The sequence below is a fragment of the Rutilus rutilus genome (genome assembly GCF_951802725.1).
Source record: "Rutilus rutilus genome assembly, chromosome: 22".
In the NCBI taxonomy this organism is placed as follows: domain Eukaryota; kingdom Metazoa; phylum Chordata; class Actinopteri; order Cypriniformes; family Leuciscidae; genus Rutilus; species Rutilus rutilus.
Genome location: NC_140227.1, coordinates 27,748,832 through 27,774,633, shown reverse-complemented (window position 1 = coordinate 27,774,633; position 25,802 = coordinate 27,748,832). Strand labels below are relative to the sequence as shown.

The 25,802-nt window shown below is 35.5% G+C and overlaps 1 protein-coding gene across 4 annotated transcripts in view; it reads right to left on the bottom strand.

Annotated features, from left to right (window-relative positions):
- LOC311281718 (uncharacterized protein) overlaps positions 1-25,802 on the bottom strand; it is a 54,489-nt gene that overhangs the window by 8,939 nt on the left and 19,748 nt on the right. For 3 of the 4 annotated variants that reach the window (XM_084394925.1, XM_084394926.1, XM_084394927.1), the window contains exons 1-3: positions 13,366-13,448; positions 12,630-12,805; positions 12,261-12,425 (exon numbers count right to left, since the gene is read on the bottom strand). The exons of the other annotated variant lie outside the window; for it this stretch is intronic. In XM_084394925.1, coding sequence (XP_084251051.1) covers positions 12,261-12,425; positions 12,630-12,805; positions 13,366-13,378 — 354 coding nt within the window. In that variant the 5' untranslated portion in view covers positions 13,379-13,448. Of the gene's footprint in view, positions 1-12,260; positions 12,426-12,629; positions 12,806-13,365; positions 13,449-25,802 lie in introns of those variants that run through there. 4 annotated transcript variants of the gene reach the window in all.

The following is a 25,802-nucleotide window of genomic DNA, read 5'->3' as shown; positions in this document are numbered from 1 at the left end:
GTGCCGCGATCGTTTCCGCACCGAGTCTATTTCTGCTGTGCTGCACATGTGCTGCACGCGCTGAATTAAAGTGACAGCGCATGTTTCGTGGTCAACATGAACACAGATTGACCTAAAAATTTAGTAATTTCACCATAAATGTGATTAATTAAATAAAATGTAGTAATCTCACCATAAATGTATTTAATTAAATACTATTTTCACTTTAAGACCAGGGTAAAGCAAGGAAAACTACAATTTACCTCAACAAGGCCACATAATGAACAAATCTCGTCTCATTCGTGGAGGTGGAAAAACATGTTCCTTGTGACATGCAAGATTTTTTGTATTAATTTAAATATAAAATAAAAGACATGAGAGTCGGCTGTTTTTTTATATAAGTAGCCTATGGTTAAATATTTGACCACTTGCTTTAGGAACTTCATATAAGTAGAAGTAATGCATTGAATAATAGGCCTACGTTGTTTAAATTGTGTTTAAACGTGCATACGTCTATTAAAGAGTGTATATGTGTACAAAGAGAATCGCAATGCTGAGACGTAAGACCGGGGTAGCCTAAATCAGGGGAAAATACATATTTCAACAAGGCAACATAACACTCGTCTCATTCGTGGAGGTGGAAAAACAAGTTCTTTGTGACATGTGAGATTTATTGTATAAAGATTTAAATTATGCAAAAGAAAGAGTATGAGTCTGCTGTTTTTGCGATTTTAATATAAGTACATGGTTAAATATTTTACCACTTGTTTGAGCAACTTAATATAGGCTATAATTCTATAAGAGTAATGCATTAAATAATACGTTGTTTAAATTGTATTTACAGTAAACGTGAATACGTCTTTTAAAGAGTGTATACGTGTGTACAAAGAGAATCGCAATGCTGACAAAAAATTGTTTTTAAATAAAAGATGCTAATAACTTCTGGATTTGAAATACAAATAGTGAGTACATGTATTTGTGGTACAGCTGCGGATCACGCACTGCAAACGCAGCATATGTGAAAGCACTATCGCGCGTGCTGGTCTTGCACCGCATATGCACTGCAACACACATTCCAATTATATTATCAGGTTGGTCCAGTTTTTCAGAAGTGATAATTTTGAGGAGTGAGGATTTTATTGATGACATGTTTAAAAAGGTTTAGGCTAAAACGACCCTCTATTTGAAAGTTAAAGTGTTTTGCAATATGAGGTTAATACAATACAGGACTGAAGCTGCATGCTGTGCATTGTTCTAGTGCAATATGCTGAAATACAAGCATTTTTTGTGAAAATTAAATTTTCTGTTTTTTACTGTATTTGATTATAAATCAAAGTATAAAAAGAGGTTTAAATAAATACAAATCTTACAGACGTACATGATTTGTATAAATTTTATTTCTGTGGTAAGAGGACTTGAAATGACTCGAAACTAAAATGGTAGGACTTTGGACTCGACTTGAGACTTGTTGGCTTTGACTTTTGACTCGACTCGGGACTTGCCTCATCTTTGACTCGACTTGACTCGGGACTCGAGGGCAAAGACTTGAGACTTACTTGTGACTTGCATAACAATGACTTTGTCCCACCTCTGTCTGTTGCACAAAAGCAAAAGCAACAATAACAAACAAAATAGAAACGATTTACAGGCCAGAGTCTCTATCTATTTATAACATGTTTGCAGCGTTGATCAATGTAGCCAATCACAGACAGATGTGTTGGTTTCTTGAACGCAAATCAGATGCATTTATAGAACCCCCTCACCGCTCAAAATTGACTTTTTGTTCAGTGCTGAATTCTGCATACTGGCAAATCTTCTGATTATAGCAAACAAAGTGTAGATATTATGAAAGATTAATTGTGCAGCCAGTTTCATTTATAACAGAGATTTGTGAGATCGCGATGAACTGAGATGTCAGCTTTTTAGAAATCATTAAGGGAGAAATCCGTCCCGTGCAGGTCTCTAATGTAGACTTTAAAAACAAACGACTAACGTTATATTTACATTAACAGTAGCCTAGGCTGCAATCTAGTGTATGTGAACCTTTTTGCAGATAAACACAAGTGCATTTTCGGACAAGTTAATTGAGTAAATCATACTCCCACTAAAGTAATTAATAACAGACTATATTAAACACGTTTCCTAAATAGGCCTGTGACTGTATCTTACATTTTATGAAACAGTACCATTAGTTAAAAATAAAGCTTAAAATGCTTCCTGTTCGCATATTTCATAATAAAATGACAATTAGGCTACCCTTTCTGAAATATTTTTTTTTTTGTCATCATTCATAGATTTCATGTTAAAATAATATTCAGATGCACTACCCTCTTCAAAATACAGCTGATATATTGTTGTACTTATTTATTGTAAAGTTTGCCAATGGATAAATCAGCTAATCCCAAAAATAATCATTAGATTAATCAGAAAAATAATCGTTAGATTAGTCGACTAATCGAAGAAATAATCGATAGATTAATCGACAACAAATATAATCGTTAGATGCAGCTCTACACCAAATGACAATGTATACTTGTTTGTTGATTTTGCAGAAGTGGGCCATTTGTATTCTTTGCATGCTGGTGCTGTTTGGAGTCTTCCTCCTCATTTTGTTTAGTGAGTATCACAGTATTTACATGCTCTTTCACTCCAGAGGGTTGTTCCATAAAACAAGATTAGAATACAAGCTTATTTTGGTCAGTCAGACTTATTGTCGGTGGATTCTGTTTCATAAAGCAAACTTAAAATAGTTCAAACTCAGTTACCCTGGCAACTTATGCTGGGAAACTAGCCTGGTCCAGGGCAGGCTAACTGTCAGGCTAAGCCTCAGCTGTTACACAGATCCTCTAACACTGACCGACAAGAACACAATGATATTACCACTGACACTCTCTCATACCATTATTGGACTTTATTAACCATTATGAGTCCAAAAATAAATACACAGTATGCAGAAAGTCAACTTAAATAAGGCTGCAATGATAAATTAGACAATATATCTATCTATATAGATAGATATATTGATAGATAAATACAATATATATACTACAGGTTTTCTTTTTTTACTGGCTGAATGTTTTGTGCCCAAGATTTAATTAGATTGTTTTAAAGATTTATGAATACAATTCTCTCTGGTTTTGTTTGGCAGCTGTAGTACATGTTTATGATTATTAGAAGAACATTAGAACACAATCTAAAAAAAGCTTTTAAAGCAGAAGTTAAAATCACAAAATTAAAAATAAATAATTACAAAAGCACAGTATAAATGTTAGCTGGTAAGATGAATCTGAGCTTAGTAATTGACAGTATATTAGCCTACATTTGATTTACCCCATTACAATAGTCCCTTTACAGTTATTGCTATCATAAAAATACACTTGTAGGTTTAAAATTCTAAATAAGGCACATCTAATGTCCAAATAACAAATATTTTAGCATATATATATATATATATATATATATATATATATATATATAGGCCTATATATATTAGGGCTGTCACGATGTTAGATTTTTCACACCACGTTTATTGTGGCCAAAAGAATTCACGATATCGATATATCGCGATATCGATATATCGCGATATCTATAGAATCTATGGGGGGGGGGGGGGGGGGGGGGGGGTACTCAATCTATGGCAAATTTTTGTGAAGGAAGAGAAGCATGTGAAGTTTATCTGGTTTCAAACTGAAGCCAAACACTGTCTGAAGGTTTCCTGAAGAACTGAAAAGCTCTTAAACCTGTTGTTGCACTGGCGCCAATAAAGTCATGCAGATAGCAGATTTGAATAAAAAAATCAAGTGCAAATACAAATACAAAAATAAGATGAGTAAAGAAAACGGGGTTCTTAATTTTAATAATCACCCTTTATTAAATATATGAACACAGAAACCCCCTGTTAACAGTTAATGTCACGTTTCCCATTCCATGATGACTAGTAAAATAATATCCGCGTCGCGTCTATGACAACTCGAGGTATTGCACACCGGACACGCACTTTCTCAGTTTATGGCCAGCAATATCATTATGTTTAAGGACATTATGGAATTGAGATAATGTCTGTACTATGTTATGATTATACTGTACAATTAAATACAATAGGTGCTGAGTCTGTGATCTGAACACTTTTTTCTGCGCTCTGTGTCGCGGCAGGATTTTGAACAAGGTCCTGAGCCGTTGCTGGGCGACGCGGACAGACGCCGAATAGAACCGCGCTGTGCTTCTCGTCCGGTGTGTGTACACTCATACAGAATGTGTTCGAATTTTAAAGACGTGGCGCTGCGCTTCTCGTCCGGTGTGCGACCACCTCTAAGGTGCTGTTTTCTTTGAAGCCGAAGAACTCTGTTGTTAATACTGGCGAGCTCAGCTTACTTTTTTCGGGTGTGGACAGAGTGTTTCACTCTAGCTGCGCGGGCGCGGACGAGCGCTGCGTCTAGAAAACGCCAATATCGCCAATACCGGTATATTGTATTGCTCTAAATTAACACGATGTCGATATTTCATGCTTTGAATATCACGATTATCGTCAATACCGGTATATTACGACACCCCTAATATATATATATATATATATATTTATTATGTACTTTATTGTGGCTTTCAATTCAAACACATTTAACACAATTATACAAATGGACAGTTCCTTTAAAAACATCATATTTTCCCCCAATAAATATTCATTTATTATTTATTTTTCCTTCTACTTTTTTTTCTTTTGTGATAATACCCACCAACACATAGCCTAAAAAACACATGATTAGAGCAATAACCAAAAAGTACATAGTTAGACACTTTTAGATATGATTTAAGGGGGAAAAGACAAAAAACAATAAATAAATATTAATAAAAATTTAACATTCACATATTTATATCAAACTCTTATAATGACACACAATTCCTAATAGTTATTCAAGTAATATTATTTGAATATCAAATATTCAATATTAAATAAGTCAATAAATAAAATAACAAATAACTAGAAATAAAAGTGAGGGAGGGTTGTATAAAAATGTAGTTAATGTAGGCTAATATATATTCCTTTATTTTATGGAATATTCTTTGATTTTAGAGTTGCACATATCTTTTCAAAATTTGCTCTCAATTTCATGTTATCCTCTCCATAATGTACTTTAGAAACTAAATCTACTCATTTAAAACTGGGAATTCTTGCTTTCTCCAAAAAAGTATTGCATTAAAAGCTGTAATTCTTGTAAAACTATATTTTGTATCTTTATATATTTAGTTTCTTAAAATAAACTTCCCTGAATTAGGCTACGTCTGTTCACTGAAGTACTTCTGTTCGCTAGAAGTTCACTGCAACTTATCCAAAGATAAATTATTATAATTAGAAGATATTTCTAGTGTTATAAAATATTGCATATTAATTTTCCAAGCAAAATGTATATTTTAGTCAGAATGATTGCGCTCGTATTTGGCGCGCATGCGCGCAGCAGCGCTCATTCAATATGAAGATTAGCAGCAAAATGGATACATTTGCATGACTTTCTAACATTTACAGATGGAGAATATAACAGTAAAATGTAAGTTTTGCACTGAGGGGGAAAAAATCATATCACAAACGCATAAAACAGCACAAAATATACGATGTTTGATGGTGGATCGATTTGATCCAAGATCGACCTCTAGGGCTGCTTCAAAAACGCGTCCACACGCAATTATCTAGACTTGATAAACCTGGATCAAATTAGCGAGATTGCGTGAACTTCAATTACCTTTTATGGAACCACTTTAGCCCCAACGTATTTGTTAAGCTCATTCAAGTCCGGTTTTGGAGTTTAATCCCCGCTTTTCTAAGCGTCTTTTATGGAACAACCCTCAGGGGCAGCAATTGTACAAAACGATAGACGTCCCTGTGATTTAAGTGTTCTTGAAGCAATTCATGTGCTAATTAAATGTGTTGTAAACAAAGTATACTACATCCATTTTAATCTCTGCTCTTTTTTCCCCCTTCTTTAGTCTGCCTGAAGTCACTAAGTGGCTAATTTATGGCCTGGATGGATTGTAATTAATAAAAATAATTTACATTTTTAATTTTGTGACCAATACTTTATTGATTTTCTTGCAAACAAAGTTATCAGCATTCAAACTGACAAATTTTCACTAAATTACTTCAATATGGAAAACATAACTGATAACAAATATAAAACAGATATACAGAAGAGAAACATTTACACAGAAGGACTAATAAAATAATAATAATGCAAAATAAAAATTGAACTATATGCATAGTCAGAGATAAATGATTTACAGGAAGAAAATGTCTATTGAAATAAAGATAATTGAGGCCTCAATAAAATTAAAAGAAAAACAAACTTAGATCATTTAGGTTTTGAGAATAGAAATCAAGCGGTCATGAGCTTGGCTCCAGTGCATAATAGTTGTAATCTTTGCCCTATTAATTAAGGCAGTGGATCGCTCCAGACGGACAATATCTATAACATAAGACAACCACTGCTGTTTTGATAAAGAATGAGGAGGAAACCAAGAACTAATTATTAATTATTTAATAATTATTTAATAATTATTGGTTTTCTTGGCCGTTTTTGAATTAACGTAAGGGCAGCAGAGGATACATCGTTAAGAAGGAAAAGACATGGTTCAGGATTAATTGTCAGTTCCAAAAGTTGTGATAATACAGAAGAGACATCAACCCAGAAGTTGAGGATTGAAGGACATTCCCAGAATACATGGAGAAAGCTGCCGATTGCCCCAGTGCTACATTTGTCACACACAGGGGAGGGAATCAGTTTCATTCTAAAACGTTTCAGAGGTGTATAATATATTCTGTGGATTACATTTACATTTTTAATTTTAACCCTTTTTTTAATGAATAAATTTAATGGAAAAATGATTCACTGCTATTTTTGTATGTATCTAGACTAAAATGACAGTTCATGCATTTTTTCCAAAATATGCCCATTATTTTCTAAGTTACACTCTGTATCTCCCGAGATACATTGCTCATTTAGGGTAATATTTTGCAATGTATTCTTTTTTATTATAGGTCATATGACAACTTTTAAAACATTTAATGAACAATTAATTAGCTACATTTTTTCATGTTATCCATACAACATTAGAAAAATTGGAAAAAAATGAACTTTTTCTCCCAAGATGCATTGCCTATGTAGGATATAAATTTAACATTTCATAACTTTTTAAACAGTTCATGTGCTGATTTTTAAAACACCTTTTTCCTGTTTTGTTTTTTTTAATTCTACCATCTTCCCTGTGGTGCCCCACACCAGATATATTCTATGGGCAATGGAAGCTGAGAAAACAGTTGCGAGCATTTTGTCCAGTGACCAGGCAAAGCCTCACTTTGCACTTCTGACACATGATGGATGTCTGCCCATGATGGAAGTGTGTGTGTGTGTGTGTGTGTGTGTGTGTGTGTGTAAAATAGAGAAAGTATTGGGAAGGGGGGTTCCTTCCCTCTTCCCTCCACTCATTTACTAACACATCACCATAACACACATCATGTGGACACACACAAATTCAAATTCAAATGTATTTATAAAGCACTTAATAAAACAACAAAGTTGACCATAGTGCTGTACAAGCAGTAAAATAATAAGTAGAGAAAAGCAAAAAAAAAAAAAAAAATGCATATCCAATATATCTAAATAAAAAGTACAAACATCATAAAACAGTCAAAAAACGCTACGCTATCATAAAAAAATATGTTTTCAGATGGCTTTTAAACTGACCGAGTGTAGGAAGGTCCCTGATATATAAATTGTAAACTGTTCCATAATTTCGTGGCAGCCACCGCAAATAGACTAGACCAGGGAACGACAACTGGCGGCCCGCGGGCCAAAACTGGCCCGCCATGAATATTTTCTGGCCCGCCGGATTATTTTGGAAGTCCTAAATGCTGCACAAAACTCTTACACTACTTGAGAAAAGACGTAGTCGCGCGGCGATTTCACCGCCGCATACTGTGTGAAACGCCTATAGGGAATCATGCGGCGCGGGATTACATTAATCTGACGCATAAGGAAAACCGTTGAAATCAATGGAGTTCCTTGTTCGTCAATATGACGCCTAGGAGTACCTTCAACGTCTTCTTTGTGACGCGGAAGGCACTTGACCATGCTTCAGTTTTTGACGCCCTGGGAGTGAGAACGGAATAGCGCGTCAAATTCGCGCCTGCCGCGTCTAGTTATAAACGCTTGACCACTTTGTGTCCATCTTTTGACAGCGTATCCGCACTTAATTCTGACCACCTGTACACCTAGCTCTGAGGGGCTGTTTGGTACTGAAACCATTGTCGGTCAACAACATTCTTTTCTTGCAAGGATGTTTGAAATAGTTTGACAGAAAATAGCCTACTTCATTTGTCAGTAGGGCAATATGATTTTCGTTTATGTTGCTTAGAAATTTGAGTGATAGGCTTTGTCCTATTTAATTTGTTATTTATATTTCATATTTTTTTTCTGTGGCATTTTTTTCTCTGCTGACAGTACAATGTTAAAATAGCCTAATATTTATATTGACACGAACACAATTTTTGTATAGCATTTATAATTATTATAGGGTACTTAATCTCCTTCTTTCCGAGACTTTCTTTTAGAGACATTTGAATGTGAGATTATGGAAACGAGATCTAAATTTTGCGGACCCGTGAGGTCGGGAAATAAAGCGGGTGAACACAGAGTGTATTTTAAGCGGTTGCTGAATAGAACCTTGTGGGAGCGGGACGGGGGGAAAAACAGCCCCGCTCAGACCTCCTTAAATCTTAGGTGTGTATCTGTGTGTCCCGAATAAATAATAATAATAAAAAAAGGAATAAAGTTCAAAAGTCGGACTGTAAGCGAATGAGGCATGATTGCTATTCACACCTTTATTAAAATGGCTGTAATCTGTTACCACAATAGTACTTTATCTGTTTAAAAGGTGTTAAATTAAAAATTAAAAATCTAAATTAAAATTTGTCTAATCCAGTAATTCATTTTTTCTATTTTTGATCTGAGCACAATCAGAAAATCAGAAAACCCGTCGTTATTCGTTTTTTTCATTTTAGTTCAGGAAATAAATAATGGAAAAACAAGTCGTTTTTCATCTTTTTATTTTTGGTTTTAATTTGAAAAAACGATTGAACGAATGATCCACGGATGGTGACGGACCCATCATATTATATAAGAGTACTATTTAATTTGTATCCATAGGCCTACTCTGTGTAGCTGGCCCGCCATCTACTGGCTAAAAAAAATATTGGCCCACGGCCAAAGTTACTTGCCGACCCCTGGACTAGACGGATTTCAGAAAAATGGCCTTCTATAAGAAGTGAGGAGCATTTATGGGTACAAGTTGGGAACCGGCCTACCTTATATTTCAAGGGTGCTGAGTCCAAAAAAACTGGTTCCCAAGCGAAATTTTGAGTTTTTGACCTTCTAATTTGCATATCAAAATGGCCGCCAAATTGCATATCTTGCTCAGTCGTTGGACCATTTTCCCCTAGTTTTTTTGTAAGTAGGCAATCAAGATGAGGAAATTAAGTTTCTAGATCGATAGTCAAGGGTCAGAGCAAAGATATAATGGAGGCTCACTGCCTTTTTTATGTATATATATATGCAAAATACCAACTTTTAAGGTGAAATTAAGCATTATTTGTGTAATTTTTTTAAGGCCGACATACATATTCAATCAATATCACTCTTAAATGTTCCCAGTGTATATATGATATGTGACGTATTCCATATTACATAATAACTAAGAAAAACACCATTGCAAGTTGTCTGAGATTTCCTTTTTTAATGCAAATTAAGATGAGACACTACAGGTGAATAGGGTAAAATTTTTAACTAGCAGATATCATCATGAAACTTTCACAGTTGATTACCTACATTAAGATGAGAAACAAAATGTATTACAAGTTTTCTGTAATTTAATGTTTAAATATGCAAATTAGGCAATATCTAATCAAATATGCACTAATTTGCATAGATTTAAAACAACAAAATCTGAGTATTGGATAAAGCCAGGTTAAAAATGATTTTTTCATTGTGTTCACATATTAGATGGGGAAAAAAAATACAGAGGGATTTATGGATATCTACTTTTGTTATCCTGTAAATCAGAAAAAACTGTTAATAGCCTTAAAAAAAAAAGATTTTCGCCATGTTTTTTGGAATAAAATGTTATATAAATCAGGCTAGGAATAATATATTTACAAATCCCTCTGTAAATGTCTTCATAATATAACATAATATAACTATAACTAGGTACAAGTACAAAAGTTTGGTGTATAGGTGCTACTGAAGTGGAGCATAATTTTGACCAAGATTGGTTTGCAGTGATCGACCTGAAGGACGTACTGTCTGGGCTCCCGTAGTTTTGAACGGGCTCAGCGTTTGCCATAGAGATAGACAAACAACATGGCAAATGAACGAGACCGCAGCAGCACAAGCACACACGCCAAAAGCGTTTACAAACTGAATTTCTATTGTAATTCTATCAATATTCATAAATGAACAATGGCTAGGCTGTTAAGCTCTATAAAGGAAAAGTCAACACTATAAAAAATGAAGTTAAAAGTAGTGGATGAGTCATGTTGCCTATTTTAAAAGTTTTAAAACTATGTGCAATGAACTAATCAGATCATATCAGTGTTAAGGTTACTACGACATACTACAACAACAACAACATCAAACCTCATTAGTTCTTGTGTCATGACATTTGATCAAAAGACTTGCAAGAACCAATGAGGCTTGGTTTTTTATGTAGTAGCTAATACAATAAAACATCATTGTAAACAAAGACTGACATTTTATGTTTTCATCCTACAAAGACATTGTATGATTTCAGAAGACTTTGAATATGACATGCAAATTGAATAGGTTACTTTTTAGATGCTTACTCTGAAGTCATTGTATGAAAAGATGTCACTATCAATAGGTTTATGATGTGAGTAGTGTTGCACGGTGTACCGATACTTCAAAAGTATCGCGATACTCGGAAATTAAAAACGTCACGATACCTAAATTTATCAGTATCGATACTTAAAAAAAATTTTTTTTTTAAAACGCCTCCCTATGGACGTCTGTGTTTTTTTCCTGACGCACGCAGCAAAGAACCTGCCGCTGTCTGTGTCATGTGACAAAACCGTCTATGGACAAAACACTACAGCGAGATGGCTGCATGTGCGAGCACAAGTGGTCCACGACTCGTAGAAAAAGTTGACGCGAGGAGTGACATATGGAAGTACGTAGCCTACCTTGCTCTGTTGCACGGTGCACCGATACTTCAAAAGTAAAGCGGAAATTAAAAACGTCACGATTCCTTCATTTATTAGTATCCATACTTCTAAGAATGACCGCGTTCCAGATTTGTAAGGCCGGCGACACACTGGCTGCGTGTCGTGTCCGTTTTTATTTCGGCTCCCATGTTAACTGCCTGCGTGACACACGAGTCTGGGCGCAGCTCGAGACGCGCGGAAAACGCGTGCATGCTATAAATAGAACCGACGCCTATTTTTCACGCGTCACGCAAGCGTGATGGAAGCGTTCCCAGGCAAAATAGAATAGGAAAAGATGTTTCTATGTCATTTTGACACGAATACATATTAATAAATGACATTTTGATGTTTGAAAGTTTTGACATAAATACAATATAAATGTAATTAAAAAAATATGATCGATTTTCAAATATTGCACCTCTCGATACAGAACGAATTATTCTGTAGCCTATTTTGCCGTCAACACTGCCGACGTTGTCTTTGCTGCTATATTCCATAACTCTCTCCCCACATGTCAAATATATCACCAATGAGGCTTATCATATGTTACCAATATTAAACATTGTTTAATATAATCGCTGTTCATATTTTTATTCAAAGTTCAGAATCAAGATAAAGCTCTTATGTTTCTTATGATAAATGAGATAATGCTGCTAAATTTATATAAAAAAATTACCTTGAATGTCATTGCTCTAATTTATTTTTTATATTTTGATATTTCATATTTTGTTCAAATGTTTAATATATCTGCTGTTCATATGTTCATTTATTAGTGTTATATGATTAGAATGTTGTCCCGGTTTTAAAATAAAGCACAGCAATGATATTTGAGAGTGTTTCTCCCTTTTCAGGAAAAGTATCGAAAAAGTATCGAAATCGCAATACTTGACTTGGTATCGGTATCGAAACAATAATTTTGGTATCGTGACAACACTAGATGTGAGTAGTGAGTAAGTGAGTAAATGATCACAGAATTGTCATTTTGGGGAGAGAAAGACTGCTTTAAAATAAATTGACTCACGTTCTTATCAAGGCTCTCTAGTATTGAAGTCATTTCTGGAATGTCCTCATAACGCTTTGACCGGAATAACTGTATCAGCTTTGAGAGATGACCATCTAGGGCTAGGCCTTCCAAAAAGGACTTGCTCGGGTCCTTTGACACAAGCCTGGTGAATTCTTTGCTGATCTATAAAAACATAAATACATTTACAAATTGAACAAAGATGCCAGGGTCTCAGTGACATTTTCACTCAACATTAAAGAACTGGTCATATAATCTTAGGATATTACAGTAAGTTTGCCCATATCTTCTAATAGAACAGCACAACTTTCACAGCCCAAGATTTTCTGATTAATTCAAAGCACACAGAAATAAATAAACACAATTTACCTGTCTCTCTGTGAAAATGGCTGGCCATCGGATTTTCATTTGTGACACTGGTGGCTCCTCATCAACGACTTCTTGTCTTCTCAAAGAATACAGCACACTGCTCATAGCAGCATCAACAAATGTGATGTCTGGAGTCCTCTTCATCATCGCCACAGCCATTTGCTCTCTTTCCTTTTCTGTTCAATTGACATAAAAGTTTAATCATGTGATTATTAACTACAAAAAGTTGAATTAGTATTAATACAAAATCATGGCAAGTTACCTATATAGGCCTACAGAAGACGCACCGTTTGCACGTGCTCAAAAACATTAAGGTTGTCAAAATCATATGGTATTTTTAATCGTAATGGTAAAAATAAATATGGACTGGCGGCGGTGCTTCAGATATTAACGTTACTGGTCATTCTGTGTTTCTAACGATAAAGAGATCCGATCAAGAACACGCTAAAAAGTAACTTATATACACTTTTTTTTAATATATATATATATATATTTACTAACATTAATACTAGTCAAAGACGACTTCTCTTTCTGCTCACGTCTCGACAGCAGCTCGGTGTCTAACACACTGTAACGTAGCTAGCAAAAATATGCGTGCCAGTGCGTGTGGCTCCTGATTACTAATCAAGTTGTCTTAGTTTGTCAAAATAGCCTGTAATCAATACGCGGTCGGTGAGCGCAAACGAAACAAGCCTAATTTTTACATGAAAGAAAGAACAAATCAGGGTATACTTACTATAAAAATCCATCTGTAGTCGTTCAAATAAGAGCTCCTTCGTCTTTTTCCGCGCAGCAACTCTGTCGTGATCTCGTCGTCTTTTCGTGCACAAAATGGCGATGGCGCGTCTGGCTCAAATTCGTTAAAATAGTACGTCATCATGACGTAGAGTTTCTGGCACATGCGCATGAGGCAGAAAATTGAATGAACCTATGTTTTGTTGTTATATGAACACGTTATTTTAAAGCTGCAGTCGGCAAGTCTGGCAGATTGAGTGGACTTAGCCAAAATTTTGAATGTTTACAACTCTCATGCCCCTCCCCCACTACCAACGAGCGCCAGTGCGTGTGTACCTGATTTTCTGTGAACGCGCGTCTCTTCAGCATTGATCAACACCATGGACTCGGAGGTAGGCTGCCCTGGCTAATCTATCCATAGATAGCAATAACCGAGGAATTGGAAGCTTGTTAGTAGATTTTCTCTCCGCCATCACGATTCGTACAATCTTCAGGCGTGTCGTGTGCATCTGCGCGAGGGAGAGTGAATCTGACGCGTGTGCACGACCTGTGATTGACAGTCAGATCTCACACCCCCCTGCGCTGATTGGACCCGATGAGACGGGAGCGGTGGGTTTTTGCAAAACAAATAACATGCTCCAGGTGGAGTTAGAAGCTCGGGTTTTTTTCTAAAACCACCTTATTTATGTTGTTCTGTCGGATTATAGTGTCAATTTCACTGAATTTGATCAAAAAAATGTTGCCGACGGCAGCTTTCAATTTCCCTTCAAGTTGAGGTTGTTATAACTCATCCTATTGTGTAGTGAGACACTGCAAGTTGACAGGACATGATTTTACTTGTCCACCTGACTAAAACTCAGAATCACTTTTTACAGTGTAGCATGTTTGGTATTGTTGGACTCGGCGAGGATTCAGGAACTAAAAAAAGTTACTCCCGTGAAAATAAGTATTTGAAAAAAATATTTTAGTCCCCAAGACTTTTTTAAGTGTTGGTTCTCCAAAATGAAATATTAAAAGCTTTTCACAATACTTTGGTATGTCCATTATAATTAATAATAATTAAAAATAATTATCATAAAATAATATCTTATTTCTATTGCACATGTCCCTGAGGTACTTCACTGAATTTTTATTAAGAAAATAATTAATAAAATGTGCAGTTGTCACGCCAACTATTCTCTGCCCATAAAATGACACTTTTTAACAGTGTTGCATAAGATAGTAAGTATTATCATACTTTTTTATACTTTTTAAGATTTTTGAGGCCTATTATAGTCAAGGGAGGGTACTGTCAAGGTTAACTCAACCCCATCACATACAAATTAAGATGGATTTTTTTACAATGTACTGTATATAGGAGCAGTGGCCATTTTGTGCAAAAAAATCTCAACCCCATCACACTCAACCCTGTCACATCTGTATATTTCTCATTGTTTCAGGGTTGAAAACTTGTGACAGGGTTGAGTTTTTCTCATAATTTATGGATATTTTTAATTTAAAAAAATTGGAATATGGTCATGACAACTCATAATTTTGTTATAAATAAAATATATTGATGTAATATGTCACTTGAACACTGACAAGCATTCTTATCTCAGGAATGGCAGCCACGTCAGCAGTAGAAAGACTGTGTTGTGCATGCAGATGTTGTCCCACAATATGAGAAAGAGAAAACATTTCAAAATATAAAGTTGAAAGCAATGCCTCCCTTCAAACCGATTACAGTCTTCAACCCCGTCATCTCAACCTTGCGACATTAATATTTTTGGAAAAAAATAGGGAAGGCAATTAAAAATGAAAGCATTTCTTGCTGATTACCATCTGACATGTTAAATTGAAAATATCTTTTACAAACATAAAGAGACCACAGACACACATTTAGTCTATTTTTAACTTCAGTCCCATAAAAATTTGAAAAGTATCATAAATGTTACATTTGTAGTTATTCAGGCCTAATTTAAAAATAAATAAATAAATAAAAAGTTGAAATATTACCGAATCCCAGGAATGACCCAGAATGCAAATCGTCTTTATTAAAAAAAAAAAATTTAAATAATAAAATAATAAATTAAATTATTTTCCTATTATTAAATTAAATATGAATATATGCACTGTAAAAAAAAATTACATCCCCAAGTCAAAAATTTCAAGTGACCGATAACATCTAAATTTTTCAATTAGTCTGACGTATTATTTCTCATTGAGCCAATGTTAACAGACTATTGCAACAAGAATTTCACTTGGGCCAGTTTGAAAAAATTTAGATGTTATCAGTCACTTGAAATTTTTGATTTGGGAGGGTTAGAATTTTTTTACAGTGTGCTTATTATTCCAACCATGTGAAATTTTATTTGCAGCAGACAATCATGCAACTGACCACGTGAGCAGCATGTTCCCTTGTTTGTATTACAAACCTCACTTCTCCAGTTATAAAGACTGACATTTACCATGACAAAAACAATGCCCTGCCTACACCTCTGCTTAGCGCAAGGTTAGACCTAATGTCACTTAAGTCTTCCAAATATATAACACCATTAAAAAAAAAATTAACCTGTTTTAATAATTTGTTGTACAAGTATAGAAAGTGTATACGAGCAGATTTTGCCACTTCATCATGGGACTTTCTACAGAACATTTGTAAGTTTAAGTATAGATTTTAAATGTTGCAAAGCATCAGTCAGTGTCTTCCGAAACACTCTAGTCTAGACAGTCAAATTTTAGCATTATTAAGGAAAACCAGTAGCATTGAGATCTAAAAGATGGCATTGTGCTATAATATTGTGCAGTAACCACAGCTGACCGCGCCAGCAGAGATCATTTAGCTCATCGTTTCATTCATTGTAAAATTAGATTCTTCTATTCAAAAGATCACTTGACCGCATTACAATTTTGAAAAGTTTTCCTCTAAACCAATGTACTTTTTTACTGTATCAGATGTAGAAAATGACAAAAGAACAATATCCTCATAATAATGAATGCACACACCTTCAAAACATTTTTTTAACTTAACTGAATTATACCATGTAGTGTTGAAATGCATTTTATAAACATCCATAAAGGACATCATAAATGCAGGTGGGGAAAACATTAATTTAGTTGGAATTATGCTTGGTAACAGAAGATTAATAGCAGTCACCTTTACCCTGGGTACATTGGCTGGTACAGCACAGTCTGCAGTTGCTGTTCAAGGCACTCTTGCAGGCTTGTTCACCTGAAATGTACAGTCTGTTAAAGTTCTTTCTTTTTTCTCAGTGCAGTTCGTGGTCGCTACTTTTCTAGCATACGATAATGTGTTTTGTTGACCAGTTCATTGTGAAATTAGTGATCGCTGCAGGACGTAGTGAAAAATTCACAGTGATGTCATGATCATCGCTCCAAGCTCCAGTGTTTTCACCCAGCTGTGATGTGATACGATTCAACCCAAGCCACTGATTAACCTAAACCTCAACTTCATTCACATGTCAGGTTTATGCACATATGCAGATAGAGCTTATATTTACAGAAGATATTATAAACAGTGTATATACACATCTACCCAAATTTAAGAGCATATTACCTTATAGCATGTACATATGTGTACAGCTCAAAGTGTTAAGGAAATTGATTCTGCACAAACACAAGCAAGCTAAACAAATTTTGATGAAAAATATACGTTCTGTACATATGCCTATGCTAAAATTCAGTTATGCTACATAGGCTATATGAATATTTACAATAATACTCAATGTACAACTGATTCATCACATATGCCTACATTGTTGGCCTGAATATTGCAACCCAGTCTCACGGCAGTTCGTGAAATGGTCACGTAATTTAATCTATTGATTCGTGACACGGGCACGTTTATTTCGTTATTTTCGTAATACCAGCACGTTTTTTAAACGAATGAATTTCAATGGGAAGCGTCTTTCGTGATCACAGCACGATTCTTTCTGCCTGTCGGCTGCAGCAGAGAAATCAACATTAATTCACGAGATCTTATCTTATCATGGACCATATGGTTTATGTATTTTTTTTTATGTTATTATTTCGATCTTATTGCCAGGGAAGCTGGATTGCTTTGCTGTTTATTGATATTTTTAAAATGATATTTTATCAGTAGGAAATCGTGCTGAAGAAGTCTCGTTCCGAACACATCACGATATTTGGCATCAGTTCACGTGTGCCCGATGTTGGTAAGTAGTAATAAATACGTTATGTTCCAGTGATACATGATGTCTCCCCATACACAAAAGAAATATATTTTCAGGATATATTTTGGAATATATGCAAATATTTGAAATTGGCCCAATAAATGTATGTCATACTTATATTTCATATATTTTTGTTATATTTCAGAATATATTTCAATGTATTTTTTTCTGTATGGATCCCCAAAAGTGTCAAAAATATATGTGGCATATATTCCAAATACATTGAAATATATTCTGAAATATAACAAAAATATATGAAATATAAGTATGAAATATATTTATTGGGCCAATTTCAAATATTTGCATATATTCCAAAATATATCCTGAAAATATATTTCTTTTGTGTATGGGTCTCCACACCTCATAACCTACCTCTGTTTGCAAGAGTGGAAAAGCTTACCTGACTTGTCACATGACATCAGATACTCGATTATTTTGTCATAATCAGATCAGTTACACTGCTGATAACTGTACTGTTTGCATGTAAATCATTTTCATATGATTATTGCTTGATATTAAAGACATACTTTTATTCATAGAAATGCCCACATATCAGTGAACTTATAACATAAAAATGCTTTCAACATTTAATTATGCAACACTCTTTACAGAAAAATATCCCACAGTTATATATAAACTGATTACTTGCAAGTAATGTATTAAAATACCTTCCTTTCTGTTTTGCAGGATTACTTAGTCTTTTTTTAAGATCTATACAATATCAAACTCAACAGCTCTTTTAAGAGCCAACCATTACAAGAGCCACTAGTGAGTCGCAGCGAATCTTGCCGTGATCAGCCCTTTCCAGGTAAAGTTTCTAGAATATTTCAATCAGAATTTACTCATCAAATGCTCTCCTGAATCGTATGGTAAATTAACTTATTTAATTTAATTTAATTTAATTTAATTTAACTTATTTAAGGCTCAAAAGAGACCATGCCTTTCTTAAAGATCTTTTAAAATAGGTTCCTGTTGATTATGGGTGAAACTGTTTTTGTTCAGTACTTAGCTTATTATGTGCTGCATATATATATATATATATATATATATATATATATATATATATATATATATATATAAGGAACAGGCAACTCTGGCTCTTTGCATTCTGCTCTTTGAGGTGGAGAGTTAACCTCCAACCCTAATCGAACACATCTGAAAATTTTAACCAAAGTCTTCAGGTTTGAAAATACGTAAGTTTAAAAAACGTGCTGGTATTACGAAAATAACGAAATAAACGTGCCCGTGTCACGAATCAATAGATTAAATTACGTGACCATTTCACGAACTGCCGTGAGACTATTGAACCCACCGGGTGATCTGAAACTAGAGAATATCTTATAATCTAATCCAATTACAATCATTTTCGAGCTCAAAGTCTGATATGAAAACGGTTTGGTTTCACTTTGTGACGCAGTTTAAAATGCATTCATTTTACGAGCAAATCTCGACATTCAGAACAATAGGCTATCAATAACAAAGGCGAAATATATACGAAACCTCACCCCTAATCATTTACGAACTCAGAAAAAACATATACATGGTTGGATAACAGACCAGTCTGATTGTAACTCAGCTGCCGATTTTGCATGTCCGCACCTGGCTGATCGCTGTATAAGGGCTTTCTCACAACATGCATTTTCATTAATTCAAGGAATGCAAAAAGTGCTGCACGGGGTGTAACCTCTCTGTGCTCTTTGGGTGTAGGGATGGTTCCACTCAGAAAAACAATACAAGGCACTATTAATTATAAAAAATATAAAAACATGTAGGCTATTTCATTAGTAGTGTATTTGTGTGTCTATAGCTGAATATGTTATAAAATCAAAGAGAATAGTTCTGATGATACTACATTTAGGCTACTTTTATAATAGACTGCAGTGCTTCATTGTGCAGTGAATACTGAACTGTTCCATCAACAGAAGGGTGTTTTTTGTATGTTGTGTTAATTGATTTGAGAGCAACTATTCATTTAAAGAAGTTTGATTGAGGAAAAACTAAATAGCAGTAAGTGGCCCCTCCCACTTTCTGATTCATGTAATTGTGTTTACAGTTGCTTGCTTTTTGTTGTGTTAGGATATGTATTGTTTTAAATGTTGTGTGTTGTTATGATTTATGTGATGCAGTGGCTATATTTTGAGGCCAAGATAAATCAGAGTGATTCTCAAAATGTTCAAAAAAATATACAATAATTATGTATGCTATTTATTTATGCTCATTGTCCATTTTTAAAGACATTGTTAAAATTTTATTTTAGATTTAATCCTGCAATTTACAGGATTTGTTTGTTATTTGTGCTTCTGCAAGATAGCCATACCAGCCAGTAAAGTTCCATGGTTTCCAATGTGCCAGCACGCAATTTACATGTTAAAGGGGTCATATAATGGTACATGCACTTTGAGAAGGTTCGCAAGTTGAACCAACTTTGAACCAGCTCCAGTTCCGAACCAGTTCTTTTTTGGTGGAAAAGGGGTATGTGTGGAACGGCGGAGATCGGAGCCAGCTGCAAATGGGTGGGTTGGCAGTAAGTCGGTGGAGCTTCAGCCGCAAGTGGGCTGTACAAATTTTGATTGGTTTATTTAGTATCACCTGTGTTGTAGTAGCCATTGGTTTATGCTCCACATGTGGTGGCGGTAATGTGTAGGTTTTGTTGCGATCCATCACAAAACAAAGAAGAAAACAGCTTTCACATGTCAGCGTGCCGTTGAGATGAAGGGGTAAGCTTGTTGTACAGTTTTTAGTTTTGTAAAAAAAGCATTATAAGTTCTGAAAAAGACCATTTCATAATGGCGTTTGTAAACTGTTTTTAGTCTTGATGTATTAAAAAAGAATAAGGGTAAAGTGTAACGTTATCCAAATAAATTTCTGTAGTTTTTTTAGTAGCACACAAATAGACTCTATGCACGCATCACTTCCGCATTGGCGTAAGGATGTTTGGACATTTCCGGTTGACGGAAGAAAACATTAAACAGTGACAGTCGACATTTACGATACCAGAGACGAAGTTCACAAGGTGTTTGCTGGAGTTGCCGAAAGTGTCTGTTAATGATATCCGGAGGATCGTCCGGGCATCCAGTACGACACCACGTAGCAAATTAGATAAAGGCTTTAAATTTTACGTTTCTTCATTTCTTTGCAACTTTGAAGGTAATTTGCTAACGCTAGCAAGCCTAGAAGCCTAGCTTTGGTGTTTTAAGTCATGACTCTGTCCTGCTTCAGGTTAATCATGCTTTAAATAAAGTTTAATTATGTGTATATACCTCTCACTTCATGTGTTTGTACTTTTATTAAAGTATCAGGTAAAAAGAGGGCAACAAATGAAATATCTGTGAGAGCCCACTGCTACCGCTCAATGAAGAAGCTAAAGCCACCACACCAGCTGAAAGTACTAGATTAAAGGTAGGGTAGGTAATCCTGTTCAGAAACACTTTTTTTATACTGGGTGAAATGGTCCTTCCATCCTGAGAGTAGTCAATACATTATGTGTTTAGAAAAAGGAATGAAAAAAATCAGATCTCTGTAGCAGCTGCAGGACAGTAAAAACTCTGACCAATCACTGCCATTCGGTGCGAATGTAAAGAACCAATCAGATGCCTTCATGTCTCGTGCCCGAGCCCCACTGCGCGCGCTGCCCTGCGTGCACTCATCACATGTCACCGTTCCCGGAAATATTCAGCTCAAAGCACCTGCATATGGAGTCAGCGAAGGCAAACAAGGCAAAAACTACTTCCTCGGACCCTGCCCGCACTCTTGAACAACCTCCTCTGCTTCGCCCTCAACCCCGGACCTGTCCTCGAACCGACGATGAGGTACTTGTCTCCGGACTCGGAGTGTTAGTCTTCATTAGAGTCAACAATGTTTTCATCATGGAAACTCTTACATGCAAAACACCGTATATGTTATGAATCCTACACGAAATTCACCTTCATCACAGTGTAACTGATGGTAATGGAAAAACGTGTATCAATGCAACCTGGTTTTAGTTTTGCCTTATAAATATAGCTCGTTACCGAATGAAACTTTACCATTATCGATATGCTAGCTTGATAGTGAGTACTAAAAGAAATCTTATTTGTTTATATTCATAGTGATAAAGTTAGGTATTTTATTACATGTGATTCTGACATGATGTCACTGTATGTACTGCGCTCCTTCCTCTCCACTCGTCTCAGGTAATAAATGCGTCTTCCAGCTGAGCCTGAGCGTTTGGCGTCGCGCGTTCATGTGTTTTGGGGGCGTGGCTTTGGAAGGAGCTCAGAAGGGAGGGGGTGGAGTGAATGGAAATAATGAGCTGTGTTTATTGCAGATTAAAAGGTCTACAGTCACTCGATTTTTATATAAAGACAGTTTAAACAAATTTGGAATGTTTTTTTTTTTTGAAAAATCCTACCTACCCTGCCTTTAAGTGACACGTTCAAAGTTCTGTTGAACTTGTTTAAGGTTCCGTTCAACAAAAGTTTTACTCGTTTAATGTTACCACATTTCAGCTTTGATTACCATTTCTAAGAGAGCACCTTTGAGGTTTTCACGAAAGCTGAACAGTGGTAGCCTAATACAGAACAGGGTAGCTGAGTGGGAATTGCCATGCTTTGTTGTTGGGTCTGTTAAACAAATTGGAGTTCGGTTTAAAATGTAAACAATAATGAGATTACTACTTTTGCCTGACTTGATGACTGCAAAGACAGTAAAATATTCCATTCAGCTATTCTTCAAACTACTGTTGTTACTCAAAACTGGGGTGGTGTGGCGCAATGGATAAGACACATGCCTTTGGTGTGAGAGACCCGGGTTCGAATCCAATGTGAGACACCAATGTGTCCCTGAGCAAGACACTTAACCCCTAGTTGCTCCAGAGGCGTGCGACCTCTGACATATATAGCAATTGTAAGTCGCTTTGGATAAAAGCGTCAGCTAAATGAATAAATGTAACTGTCCTGTCATCTTTACTTCATACTTTATAAACATAAGGACCAACTTCCTTGCTTTTGTACTTGATGTTTCTACTCTTCAAGCGGAATTAGGAGCAAAACCTGAGCAAAATATGGGAAAAACGGGAGTGTTGGCAGGGATATGGAAGACAGTATAGCCAAGTGGTGCAAGACATTATAAGTGACGCAGAAAAGCACAATAGTGACAGTAGACAAGTGGCTTACACCAATAAAAAGAAGAAAGAACAGGTTTTGCTCCTACTGCTGCTGCTGTAGACCCTCTTCTTTCAAAACGCATTAAATTATGCTTCTGTCTATTTCAGATGACATTACGTGATTCACAGCCAGTTATGCTTGTTAAAAGCTACTGTTCCTGTGTGGCTGGGTGTGGGATATGCAATCATTTGGTTGCATTACTTTATCAGACTGCCCATTACTCTGAATGTGGTATGTCTGTGGTCCCTCCTTTCGTGCACTGAAACCGAGCAGAAGTGGCATAAACCAAGAACAATGGTTTGTATCATTTCAATACCAAACAGTTGTAACACATGCATACTAGCATCTCTCCAAATACCATTTCATAAATAAATAGGGAGTGAAGCCAGGACCTGTGGATGCCATGGTTGTAGTGAAGCCCAAACCAGATGCTACTTCGGCAAGCGGAATTAGGTATGCAGAGTCCAATTAAATAGTTACAATGTGTTGCGAAATATATGTTATTGATTGCTGTTAGATAATAGTGTATTTCCTACACTGAAAAAATTATAGTTGAATTTACTAAAAAATTTTATGGTAAGTGGTTCCACACAATTGATTTTAGCTACATTTAAACAAATGCATTACGTTGAACTAAATACATTTTAGTTCAACTTAATGCATTTGTTTAAATGAAGCTAAAATCAATTGTGTGGAACCACTTACCATAAATTTTTTTAGTAAATTCAACTAATCATTTTTTTCAGTGTAGTGAGTCTGTGTACTTTTCCTGCTGCATAGTGACATCTTGGTTATCTCAAATGTCATGATCAGGCTGTACCGCTACGACGAAATACACAACGCAGTCGACTATTAGATAGTCTAAAGACTATACACACTGAAAAAAATGATTTATTGACTTAGTAGAATTTACTAAAAAAAATTATGTTAATTGGTTCCACATAATTCATTTTAGCCACATTTAAACAAATGCATTACGTTGAACTAAGTTCAACTTGATGCATTTGTTTAAATGTAGCTAAAATCAGTTGCGTGGAACCACTTACGATAAAAACATTAGAAAATTCAATGAATTTACTGAAATCATTGAATTTACTAAAAAAAATGATCGTAAGTGGTTCCACGCAATTGATTTTAGCTACATTTAAACAAATGCATCACGTTGAACTTAGTTCAACGTAATGCATTTGTTTAAATGTAGCTAAAATCAATTATGTGGATCCAATTAACATAATTTCTTTTAGTAAATTCAACTAGTCAATGAATCATTTTTTTCAGTGCAGTTACACCTAGAATTCATAAGAATCCTATGGCCTGATATTGTTATTCCAGATCTACACTTTACAAGGGATACAGTGGTGAGCTACCAGACCCATCAACCCTCAACCCACTACCTGCCTATGCTGACATGGGACCAGACTCTCTTCCCCTTATCTGCAGAATGAACATCACATCTGACAAACCACTCGTGGACTCCATTTTTGGCAAGGTACAAACTGGCAGTATCCTGTCATATCAACACCCACCACCTCCACCTGACAGTGTTGTCATCCATGCGGATGCACCACCGTTTCCAAAAGTGCCACTGGAAGGTTACCATCTACAACAAACAGAGTGTTCATTCGCCATCATGACGGATCAAGAAAAGCTGCACCTCAGTTCTCTGTCTGTGACTTTGACACAGTCACACCAGATTGAGGAAGCAACCAGATGCCAAAGTGCAACACCCGAGTGGCATTCCCTGAGGAAGGAGAGAGTGACTGCTTCACATTTCCGGGAGGTAAGCCATGTAAGAGGTACAAGCACAGCAGAAAAACTGGCAGAAAGAATTATCAGAGGGACAAGACAAACACCGCTAATGAAAAGGGGGCTAGAAATGGAAGCAGGTGCATTGAAGGACTATGCGGTTCTAAAAAATCTCAATCTGACCAAGTGTGGGCTAGCCGTGCACCCGGACGCACCTTGGCTGGGTGCATCGCCTGATGGGCTGGTATATGACCCACTTGAGCGACCATCATTTGGTCTGGTTGAAATGAAATGCCCAAATGTAGCCAGCTATATAGATTGCAAGTTCCTGAGATTTGACCATGGCCTACACACATTGAAGGAGAGCCAATGTTATTATTGGCAAGTCCAGGGACAGTTACTCATCACAGGCATAGAATGGTGTGATTTTGTTGTTTGTGCCCACGATGACATTTTCGTGCAGCGCATTTACAGAGACAGCACTGTATTAAGCTCCCTGAAAGAGAGATGTGATTTGTTTTTCTTCAACACATACATGCCCAAATACCTCTCTATGAAAAGTAACTGAACAGACACATGAATTTTTGCATTATTGTACAATCATTTTAAAGTTTATTTTGTCAACTGTCTTATTTACAACATTGTAATATTAATCGTCACATATACAAATTGTAACACATAAAATTGTAAAATAAATTGTAATTCTAAAATAAAGAAATGTAAAATAAGTAAAAAAAAGTTTTGTACAGTAAATTGTAAAATAAAAACTACATGAATTTAATTGGTAATGTTCAGTTGTAAGTCATTTATAAGTTGTTAATGATGAACTAATCATTTACAAAACATTCATAAATGATTAGCAAGTGATATACTAACATTTTATATGTTTTGTAGATTCAGTTATAAGTCATTTACATTTGATTGAACAAAACATTTGATTGAACAAAACATTAACAAAACATGACTATGCATTTCATAAATGTTTAATACATTTTTACTTTTTTTGGATGTTTTGCTCACATCAGATGCACAGTGAATAAAGACTCCATGTGTGTCAGAGAAGACACCTGTCTATACCCTCACCAGTCAGCACTTACACTGCAGTACACACTACACTACACACTACCTGTTATAGATGTGTAAACGCATGAATAAATCATTTACAACACTTTCTGCATCCCTTAATCTAAAGTGTAAACTATTCATCACTTGTAAATGTGTTACACATCATTCGTAGATAACATTCGAAGATCTTATGCCTTATTGATTCTTGAAGTGGTAATCTACGATTGAAGTGTAACACATTTACAAGTGATGAATAGTTTACACTTTAGATTAGGGGATGCAGAAAGTGT